We start from the raw sequence: 11767 nt of genomic DNA on the forward strand, positions 1-11767 counted from the left end.
GGGACACTATTCCTGCCCATGCTGGCTAATAGCCATTGGTGGAGCTAATCCCCATGAATTTATCTAGTACTTTTTTGAACCTTATTAAAATCTGGCCTTCACAACATCCTCTGCCAAGGAGTTCCACAGGCCTACCATGTGCTGCGTGAAGAAAAACTTCCTATTGTTAGTTTTAAACCTGCTACCCATTAATTTCATCTGGTGACCCCTTAGTTCTTATGGGAACAAGTACATGAATGAGGAAAAGTTATTTTTCCACGCCAGTCATGAGGCACAGAGACACAACATGACCCAAACATGATGTGCTGAGTGCCTTCAACTCCCACTGCAATCTAAGGGAGTACAGATTGGAGGGACTCATCTCCTCTCAAACTAAGCCTTTCAATGACTTCACTAAAGTCAGACAGCAAGACAGAGTCCGGACCACAACCCTGATCTCTTGCTCTAACCATAAACCAGCACTGCCTCCTATACGGCTTCATTTGAAATCAGACATACCTTCAAGGCACAGCTCTTGGAAGGGGGCAGCAGTGCCCCAGAGTTGCAGCAGACATGATGGGGGGGCAGAGTTGTTGTTATCCCCTTTGAAAGCATCAGACATGCACCTTTGCAGTGGGCATTACCTAGTGCAGAGGGAGACAGGCCATTGCCCAGCTGCCTTCTTTTGCGAGGTCAGTGTCACTAACAGTGCCCACCTGGAAAAGTCCATGTGCCTCCCAATGCACAGACTGGGACTGTGTCAGAACTGCGTCACCTCTCTATGTGCGCCTTGTCAGATGCAGGCACAATGTGGTCCTTTCAGCATCCCACAGCGGTTCAGCTCCCATGCCTGCAGGTGTTCCCTCTATTTTTTTTTCATATGGGCTATGCCTCCACTAGCACACTACATCGAAGTAGCCTATTTCAAAGTAAGAACATCGAAATAGGCTACTTCGACACGTACCGTCTACATGTACTCCAGGGCTGGTGCCGTCGACGTTCAACGTCGAAGTAGCAACGGGGAATGTTGAAAGGAGCTGCCCCGGAAGGAAGTGCGGAGTGTCCACACACGCAAGCACTCTCCATCGAAATAAGGGGCCAGCAAAGCCTGAGGACGGGGTCACAGGCTGGACTAGCCCTTCTGGGGCAAGAGCAAGCCGCTCCCTTAAAGGGCCCCTCCCAGATACACTCAGCCTGCACAGCACGAGGTCCACAGAGCCAACAACCGGTCGCAGACCTTGTGCACGCAGCATGGACCCCCAGCTGCAGCAGCAGCAGCCAGAAGCCCTGGGCTATGGGCTGCTGCAGGCAGTGACCATAGAGCCCTGCAGGGGCTGGACAGAGCATCTCTCAACCCCTCAGCTGATGGCCGCCATGGAGAACCCGGTTATTTCGCTGTAGCAGGATGTGGATCATCTACACACGCCCTACTTCGATGTTCAATGTCAAAGTAGGGTGCTGTTCCCATCTCCAGATAGGAATAGCGATTTAGACTTCTCGCCGCCTAACATCGATTTCAACGTCGAAATAGTGCACGGCATGTGTAGAGACACGATGCATGCTATTTCAACATTGCGCCAGCTACTTTGAAGTAGCTGGCTAGTGTAGATGCACCCATGGGTGGAATAAATTTTGTTATATGCACCAAGGCATGTGTGGATGTGCACCACCAACAGAAACACATGACGCTGGCTGTGAGTGGCAGTGGACACTCTGCTAACCAGCTGGGTGGCACCTGAGATTCTCCTGGGCAGCTGTCCAAGCACTCAGCTTACAGGGAACACTGGTAGATGCTCCTTTGCAGCACTTTCAAGGAAGCCTCAACTTTCTGAAGATGTATCATAATGTATTTATTTATCAAAGAAACTGGCTTTCCCATCTCTAACATCTGAATCAGTGACTCCTAAGAGAGACTGGGAGTTGGACAACGCTCTCTTCCTAGAAATTGTTGGACAACATGCACGGAGAGAAGAAAGACTTATTAGCTCATCAACTCCATTCCCTACAGTGTATTTTATTGTGCTTTGCTCATTCCAGTTTTAAATGTCTCCTCCACAATGAGACTCCTCCACAATCTTGTACATCTCACAGCTCAGAAGATTTTCACCAGACCTGGCCTAAAATTTCCTTTGCTTAACTTTGAAATTCAAGTCCACTCACTAAGAAAATGTGCCTGCATAACTATTCACAGAGGTCATCAGCGTGCTCTGAAGGTTGCCATTAAATTACATTAACGAGTTTTAACAACACTAGGCAAAAATCTGCACAGAACATAGAATGGAGCCTCCTAGTCTCGTAAGCCGAGAGACTTGGTAACAGCTCTAATAACACTGGCAAAAATATTAACAGCATACACTGCAGTTCCTAGGAGAGCAGTGTTACAGTATCACATCTTCCATTGAAAAGAATGGAGCTTTACATCTGATCATAAAGTCATCAGTATAATACACCAGCCATATTACCAAGTATGCTAAAAAGAAGAGTTACTACATCTATTGGGGAGAGGCTTTCTTCTAACTCAACTATACATGCTGTGCACTTTTTTAGTTTTATTTCAAATTCCAGTTTGCTTGGGCAACTCAGGCTGTGAGAAGCCCATCTGTGCTGGGTGCCAGCAGAGCCCTGCTCTCCGCCCTTGACTGCAGCCTGCCAAGAAGAAGAAACGACAGCAGTCCTAGCAAGCAGGTGAGACAGCACCATAAAATTGGGAACCTCCCCTTTCCACACCAGGATGACTGGCATGTCTGCTCCCATGCAGTCCAGCCTCTGATCGCTGGAAGGAACCAATACAAAGGAAAGGATGCAGACCATGACAGTCTAAGTCTAGCCTTTCCTCTGACTGGTCTCCTTTATTCCCCTCTTCATGCTATAACAAGGCCACTGAATGCCAATAGGAAAGTACTGTGGCAGCCTTAGGCTGTCTTTTTCTTTAATCCAGTCATTTTTCTGCTTGCTTAATCCTCAGTATATACACTGAATGGTACCAGGTAGGTGGTGGTCCTCCCAGACAAGCTTCAGTTCTGCCTGGGGTTAGAGCTCACTGTGTGACCAAATACATAAAATCTAACACCGGAGAAAATTAAAAAGGCCTGACTGATGTTGCTCCTGATCAGCATTCCTAATTCCTAGTGACTTCAGTGGGAGTTCTGCTTGAAGAGCCACAATCAGACCTTAAAGCAAGCCTCTACTCTGAGCAGTGACAGAAGAAAAAGAGCATCAGTGGTTTCTGCTTGTCTTCTCCATGAGTTCAGTGTGCCATGCGCTCAGGTTACAAGCAAAAAGCACTTTTATTCTTTTTGAGCCACTGTCCACCCTGCAAACTCTGCCAGGAGTCACACAGTGGATCTGGGTTCTTTCCCTCATATGCATTATAACCAGCAGAAAGAAATTTTCACGCTTAGTGACACTTGTCTCATTCTCTTTGGCCTACCTGATTATACAGTAGCATGCAATTCCACTAGTCAGGCAGGAGGAAACAGTATGCAGTTCACTATTACATGTTTGTGTTAATGCTGCAGAGTAAAAGCTGGGACAAAAGTCAGATTGTATGCACAAGCCTGATAAGCTTTTAAATAACCAGAAGCTGTTACAACTCTCAACACACACCTAGAACAAATCTGTTCATAATGGCATAATAACAAATGCCATTCATAATTCAAAACTCGAATCATACCATAGACCCCCAGGCTCCAATCCTGCAAACGCACGCATGTTGGTAACTTTACATGTGAGTAACATGCCAAAAGTTATCGGGGAGTAGCCATGTTCATCTGTATCTACAAAAACAATAAGAGGTCCTGTGGCACCTTACAGACTAACAGATTTATTGGAGCATAAGCTTTAGTGGGCAAAGACCCACTTCATCAGATGGGTCAGGATCTCTTTGTTTATGCCTACAGCTACTTACACAAATTTTTGTGGAATCTCCTCAACAGTTTGCTATGACCATATCAGAAGCTCTTCATGTGTATTTATCTTCACACTTCTGGCAAACAGCAGCCTATGTTTTAACATGACATCATCAACTTAAAAATCACATTACTAGCTGAACATTTTCACATCTCTTGCTCCTGAAAGTAAGATCTACGGCTCCTGTAGCTGGAAAAGATGAGAGCAAAAAAAAAAAATGTTTCTTCTTGATAAGAGGGGCTGAGTTTGTTTCCTTTGTGCATTTAACAGCAGGTTGAGTATAGTCAGTGTTTCCCTTGTTTGACCAGGTTCTTTGTGGTTTCTGGGGTCTTTCACACAGGAACAAGGCAGAGAAAAAAAGCACTTTTAAAAGAACCCAAGAAGATATGGTGGTAAAACAACAAAACTGTGCAGAGGGAACACGGAGCAGGTGCAGGGCCTGAACGATTTTTCACAAAGGGCGACCCTCAGGGCTGTTGGGAATGGGCATCTCTTTTGCTCACGTGGAACCTTGTCAGAATTACGCTCCAGAAGGCAGAAAAAGCCACATCGTGATGCTGCAGTAACGACGGAAGCTTTGCCCCAGCCACAGCTCCTCAAAAATAAAATACTTTAGGTCACAGCCTGGCTCACTCTTATGTGGTTGATCTGCGTATTTGCTCATTTATGGCCCTCACAAGCCTCCCAAAAATATACAACTGCCACCAGAATGATGGCAGCATTCTCCTGAGTACCAGCAAAGTTTTCACAGACCAAGGCGTAATGTGCTCTTGTGTTACTGAAACATCATTACTTTTACAACCTGTATCACAGTACATTTTTAGGGTAGTAGGAGGAATAATAATAATTCAGACCAATGTACTCCTGTCACAACCTGAATGAGCCTGGTATCCTTGAATTTCATGTTGTTCTCCCTGCACATGTAACCCACACACCTAGCGGTGAGGTTCACTGTCCCATCGAGTAACACCTACACAACTTACACAAAGACTGAGTCTCCTCTACAGGTCTAGGTAAGAGACAACTAGCTTGTAACTCAAACTGTAGAAGCTCCTGCACTAAGCTCCAGAGATCCTAGATTCAAGTCCGCCTGTTGGTGGTGACACCCACACACATTTACTTATTAAAATGAAGCATTTAGTAATCACAATAGGCCTCATATCCATTATCGGCAGGGTGCTGAGGTGCTGTAACAATCTATCTTGCCGTACAATTAAACGAAACCCAGAGGAGAGCTCTCAGGGAACCATCAGGAGAGCTCTACGCTGTTGCTGCTTGACATATTGAATTAGATCAGTCATGTGACTGATCCGTACCTGCAAGGGAACAGCCTCTGCCTTATGATCTGCCTGACCAGTCCCCTACCTGACTTTTCCAAATGCATCGACTGCAGTTTAATCAAATCTGGCCAGGGGAAGCTGTTCTCCTACCAAGTGCTTGAAGCAGGATGTGCACTTTCCCAGGTCAGGCATGAGGTGGGAAGCGCATTCTTAGCTTGCTTGACACTATGCAAGGCAGCTACTGAATAAATTACGACTGGGCTTGTGGTAGGCATGAAATGACAAAAACTGTAGCTTCCCTTCCATTCCACAAAGGGTGCCAGCCTGAACACCCCTTATTCAAGCATGAGCACTGCTGCTGTGCTACGCTGGCCACAGCAGTGCCAGCATTTGCAATACTGAAAACTTTCACAATGCTGAAATAGTTTAAGAGCTTGTCTCTTTCAAGAAGCCTAGGACAAGAATTCAGGTGACAACTAATTTATTTGCAAGAAAATGAGGTGTCCATGCTGAACAGGCTTGGGTGCTTTGTTTGGAATGGACTGGTGCTCACCCCAGCAACTTAAGCGTACAAAGGAAAACAGGATAATCAGAAAGTGGAAGGTGCTGGGAATCCCTGAATGCTGTGGAAAGTAGATTAAACTTTGCTATGTCATATACTTGTAAGATCCCATCACTCATAGGGCATGGCAGCTTTGGAGCTGTCAGCCAACTATTTTAAAAATAAGCCCCAGGGCCAAGCTGCAGCAAGAGAGGGGGGAAGGACACAAAAGCGAGCTGAAAGGCACCTTTTCAAAAAAAAGGCTGTCTCACTCCTCCTTTTTGGCACAGCAGTAAGCTGTTACAGGTATCATAGGACAGATACCATTCCATGCTTCTCAGGAAGATCTAACAGTGTGGATAAGTCTGCTGCTAATATCAGTTGCACACCTGTTATCTGTGCATGAACGGTGTTCTACATTTCTCAATTGGAGGAATGTTAGCTTCAGTTTCAGGTCATATTCTCCTCTTCTGGGAAATGAACAACTACGTCAGAGCACAGGGTAACAAGAGACCAATGGCGCTGATCAAGCAGCACTGGCCTTCTAGTTACCTTCCTTATCACAAATGAGCATGCCAGGTTTTCATACAGGCAATCTGTTTATCCCTAGACTCATGAACCTCCAGGACTGTGGTCAGAACACAAATGGCCTGAGAGCAGGCCGACCGATGAGGGGGAAGAGGGGCAGTTGCCCCCTGGGCCTGGAACTTCACAGGGGCCCAGAGGTCCAGCTGCTGTCACTGCCAAAGAAGCAGAGGCATTAGGTGGACCTCCAGGTCCCTGTGAAAGGCCATGGAGCGCTGTGTCGTCACTCCACGTGTGGCTCTGAGGGAGTGTGGGGGCAGCCAGGCCCCCCTCCCATCTTGTCCCTGGGCCTGCAAAATCTGTCTGCCCCATTGCCTGAGAGGTGGATTCACCCTCTCTGTAGATGGCTGGAATGACTCAGCGGAGCAGGTAACCATACAACATAAGCAGAACAACACTGGGAAACTGTCCAGCCTGGAGCTGAACCTATCTGAGTACTTAGATGAGGAGCCCAAGTTTCCCAAGCATCCTCTCTGGTCTCTCGAGGTCTTAAGAGAGAGGCTGGGCCTGCAATATGGGCAGGGGGAGGGGATGAGGAGAAGGGAAAGGCTGGGTGCCTGTTTGCACAGGTTGGGAAAGAAGGGCCATGCGGGAGAGAGACTTGCTGAAGCACTCAGTGAGATTGGCCTAGTTTCTATATGTGCTTCTTCCTACGTACACTTGGCCTTCATCAGGTCATGCAGCGGAAGAGTGACCCTCTGTTGACCTAAAGCTGAGGAAGAGGCTCCCACCACCACACATAGCCTGCTCTGGGCACAGCGAGCACGACCAAGGCATGGCCCTGTGTGAATCTATGGCAGCAGTTCCCGTCTCTCAGGGCCGTAGGTAGCCAGAAAAAGTAAGTGCAGCCTGCTCTAAGTTCTGCTTGGGAACCGGCCCCAAGCCCAGCCCCGAGGAACTGCAAGGCCAAACTCCACACCGTGTTGGCAGACCCATACTTCCAATGTCTGCTGGGCACAGCTCAGCCAGATGGCAGGATCTGGCCCACGAATATGCAGAAACAACCATTTTTCTATGTTTCACTTTACAACGACCCAACCAAGAACTGCCTTTGGAGAAAGACAGACTGCAGCCTTCTTCTTCAACAACAACAGACACTGACTTCCCATTCACTTCCTGGCCCTCTTCAAAGCCTTAGTGCTGCTCTACAAGGTCAGGAAAGTAAAGAACATGGCCAGCTCCGCCTGGAATTCACTACCAAAGGGGAAAGAGGATGCACAGGGAGGTGCTTTCTTTCCAGCCCGCTAGAGGAGGGGGAGGGTTGGTTCACTCATCCTCCAAAATCCTGGGTCCCACGGAGCTCATTTGTGCTTAAGACCCAGCTCTCTTACCAGGAGGTTACAGCCAACGAGGCGCCCAATGGTCAAGTGTCTAATTTGCCCAATGGCATTTAGGCTGAAAGTGATGCATGTGACTTTTCCAGTAGCTTTTAGGTTGAAAGTGGCACATGCTGAGCTAAGATGCCCCTGTTAAACATCCATACCATGTCTGCATACCTTCATTTAATAGACCCTTCAGGTCTTCGCAAGCTAACCAGGCTGAGAGCAAGGTCTGTGTCCCCTCAGCATTTTTCAGGGTTCAGGATAAATTCCATTTGCTCCTGAAAACAATTGTTATCTTGACTCCTTAGTGCCTCTATTTATTGACCCCCAGCCAAACTAAGATACTTGAAAACACTGCAGACAATGCACAAGATGAAGCTAAACTAACAAACTGTCTAGAGATTTACTGAAGGAGGAATTTTAGTCATGGAATGAGTTAAAATCTCTACTTCTTTTTTATTTTCATATGCTGCACTATAGTTTTTTTACTAATTCAACAGAAGAATAAAAACCCATTATAACAGGTGCTAAAATTGCTGTGATCACTCACTGCTAAGCCATCAGGCGATATTCAGGAACCAGGGATCATAATTCTAATCATTAATATGTAGGTCAACTCACTGATCTTAATTGATGTTGAAAGTAGGTCTTGGAATATAAATCAGTTGGGGCCTCCCTAGATTTCCCAATCCACAGCTTTTTCCAGAAAACATCATGACACATAAGACATGTATTAATTTATTCTAGTTCACCAAAGGTTAACTGTTACCCAAACTGATCATTAGAAAAGAAATCCTAAAACCTTCTTTCCCACTCAGGCTCAAAACGTGTAATCTCATGAACAAATCCACCCAGAAACGGTAACAAAACAGGCACTAAAAACAGAGGCATTCCCATCTTTTCATCTACCATTACTATTGTAAACACACACTCTCAGGCCCTGGAGTATTATTAATCTAACCTTTTGGCTTCTCACACTACTAGCCATAACAGCACGCCTCTTGTCATAACAACCCGTTTGATTCACCACCATAGCAAAGTGGTAGAAGATACTCCTATAGCTTCCATTCAGAGTAAATCCCAGCCTCAGATCTTCTTGCAAAATGCTGCAAAATCAGCACTAAATCTAAAAAGTATGGTTCTCATCGCAAGAGAGCACAGAACTTTCTCCTTTTTTTCATTATTTTATTGCTGTTCAAGTTCCAACGGTATACATGCCAATAACTTCCCCACCAAGTTTTAAGGCTGTTGAAGTAAGAGATCAGATTTTAGCAAGTGCTTTCCAGGCAGGGAGCCAAACTTCTTCTGATTCAATAAAAGCAACAAGGGGGCTGGGCGGGGGGGGGCCGGGAGGGTGATTACCTTCAGTTACCGCACAGTCTCGAAAACGTCTTGTGCCCTGCTGATTGCCCTGCACTGGCTGTTACTCCTTTGGGGACGGAATGCCGCGGAGAAAGACTGCACAGCAAACCCGCCGCAAAGTAATTTACAGCGGTCGATTCTCCTCTCTGGGCTGGGAGGCTGAAATAAGCAGCCTCCTCGGTGTCCTAACCTAGCTGCAGTTTTCCAAGGGTGGGGAGGGCAGATTTGGCCCGGGGCCCTGGTGGTATTTGAGCGGCTTTACGCCCTTTGCACGAGGATCTGTGCCTCCCCCCCTTCAAAGCCTGCCCGAGGAGCCCGGCAGAACAGGTGCACGGCTGGGCCAGCACGCTTAGGCGCTGGGTGCGGAGCGACTGGCAGCACCGCCGGTTCACGCGGCTGCTTGGCAGCCTGCGGGTGGGAGCCGGCGCAGCGCGCGCCGGCAGAGCCGGGCCGGACGGGGGGATCCCGGGACCCGAGCACCTGCCGGGCCAACTCGGAACCGCTGGCGCGCGCGCGGAGGTGGCCGCGCCAGACGCACGTGTTGCGTTGACACCAGCAGCAGCTACGGGCGCGCCAGACACTTGGTTTTTTTTTAGTTTTTCTTTTTTTCAGCCGTATTATTGTTGTCATGGAAAAAGTGATTCCAGTCACTCCACCCGCACTTCAGCCTCTCCCCCCGGCTCCGGCCCCACAGGCTGCCAGGTCCACTTCTGCGGGAGAACTGGGGGCAGAGGGCGAGCGCGAAGGACGCTCCAGTTTTTTTTTTTTTTTCCCACAGCACCAGTGCCAGTAAGTTCCCCAGCGGGAGAGCGCCTGCTCCCCCCTCCCACCCCACCCGTCCACCCACATTTTGCAAGTACTTGGCCTCCAACCCTAGCTAGGCTCAGGCACGCCAGGGGATCCTTCTCGGGCAAGCCACTGGCACCCACAGCCGAGCTGTAGCCGTTTGACAAGGGAGGGGGAGCGAAACCCAAGCTCATTTGCTGCTGCGGCGGGTTAACAGAAGTGCTGGCTGGAAAGAGGCTTAGCAAGAGGTGCAGCTGGTTTGCAGAGCAAGTAGCTCCTCTGCCATCCGCCTCGGGGATCACTGCACGAGGGTCTAAGACGAGGGATGGGGGGCGGGCGAAGTGAACCCCATTTTGCAGAGCGGCCTGGCCCTGAGAAGTCAACACGCCTCCTTTGTTTCTTGTGCCAAGCCCCAGGGGGAGAAGAGAGAAAGGGCACTTACCTGTACCTGCAAGCACAGCAGCAGGGAATGTAAACATCTGGAGAGGAGAAAGAAAGAAAGAAAAAAAAAGCAACAAAAGATCAAACGGTGCCGTGAACAGGCTGCTAATTGCTAAGAACCCAACGCGAGGAGACCGCAGCCGGAGCACGGCCCAGCTGAAAGCTTACCCCCAATTTAAAAAAAAAAATGCCCTGTTCCTTACAAGCAAGTGCAGGCTGAGAGCCGGGAATACATCGCTGGGCGAGGCGGGGGGAGGCCCGGGGCTTGCAGTTAATCGAGCAAAATCCCCAACCGCTGCCTGGACATGGGAGGGCTCCAGCTGAAAACCCCCGCGGCTTTCCAGCGAGCTGGCTTGGCGCTGATAAACAAAGATGAGAAGTTGCGGTCCTGCCTGGTCTGCCTCCTCCGAGGGGCTCCCTTAGGCATCAGCTCTTCTCTGCCCCCGTCTCTCCTCCTCCTCGTCTCTCTCTCCCCGCCTTTGGAGCGATGAAGGTGCTTATTGTCAGTAACTTCCGATCATCAGCAAATAAACTCCCCCCCCCCCCTTTCCGAAGGACCCAGCCCTGCGAGGAGGATAAAGCCTCTGGCTGGATGCAGCTTCCCAGGGAGAGGCGCAGAAGCAGCGTCAGGTTCGGGTGGCTGGAGGTTGCCCTCTGATCCTGCCCCTAGGATGGACCCCTGGATGCTTGGCAGGTTATGCGGAGGGGGCACACTGCCGCGTGCGGCTCCAGCGCCGGATAGGTTCCTCCAGAGGTCAAGCAGAGGGGGTCTGCGGGGAGCTGCGCGCTCATGTGCAAGCTGCGCGGCTAACAGCCCCTCTGCCCGGCAGAAGCGCGCGCAGGACGCTGGAGCGAAGGCTGCAGCCCGGGTCTCTCCTCTCCGGCAGGCTCATGTTTCCTGCGCGCCCTGGCTCCTGCCCGCAGCATCACGGCCCGGGGAGAGCATCGACCCGCGGGGTTTCCAATCCGTGCCGCCGCAGCAGCGAGCGAGATCTCCCCTCGCTGGGCGAGACAGGCCAATACAATCCGCCCCCCCCCCCGCCCCAGCCCGTCAGACAGGCGGTGGCCCCGATCCGGGGTGGGGCAGGAAGGTTGGGACTGGCTGGGAGCCAAACACACCTCCCCCTGCACCCGGGGGCAGGGCGCTCCGGGCAGGGCCCACACTGGGGGGCTCCGGCAAGCCCCCGCCAGCTACCGGCCCCGAGTCTCCGGCGCAGGCAGCTTGGCCTCTGGTGCGTCTGGCTGCGGAGCGGGGGGCAGGTTCCTACGGCGAAGCATCCTTTGGCAAACCCAGCGGGCGAGGCTCTTTCGGGGGGTGGAGTAAGTGTGGCCGAGACACCCCCCCCCCCACCCCTTCCTGGGGCTGCGGCTCCCAGCCACGCACACGCCCCTTCCCCGCAACCCACACAGGCAGCCGCCTTCCGCTCGGCTCGGCTTTCCCCCGCCCTGCGCTCTGCCCCGGCCAGCTGCGGCGGCGCGAGCCGGGCGGGCCCCCAAAGCAAGCAAGCGGCCCCCTGTGCCCCGGCCCGGCGTCTGCAGTGGTCTCTGGGGCTCGCCCCCGT

General features: G+C 50.5%; 1 protein-coding gene across 1 annotated transcript in view; it reads right to left on the bottom strand.

The window, feature by feature from the left end:
* The window catches only part of FGF18 (fibroblast growth factor 18), a 121204-nt gene extending 109993 nt beyond the window's left edge, over window positions 1–11211 (bottom strand). The window contains exons 1-2 of the mRNA XM_075009627.1: window positions 10409–11211; window positions 10207–10243 (exon numbers count right to left, since the gene is read on the bottom strand). Of these exons, the coding sequence (XP_074865728.1) occupies window positions 10207–10243; window positions 10409–10440 (69 nt within the window). The 5' untranslated portion in view covers window positions 10441–11211. The remainder of the gene's footprint in view (window positions 1–10206; window positions 10244–10408) is intronic.
* Window positions 11212–11767: the final 556 nt, after the last annotated feature.

This window comes from Carettochelys insculpta, chromosome 15, assembly GCF_033958435.1.
Source record: "Carettochelys insculpta isolate YL-2023 chromosome 15, ASM3395843v1, whole genome shotgun sequence".
Taxonomy (NCBI): domain Eukaryota; kingdom Metazoa; phylum Chordata; order Testudines; family Carettochelyidae; genus Carettochelys; species Carettochelys insculpta.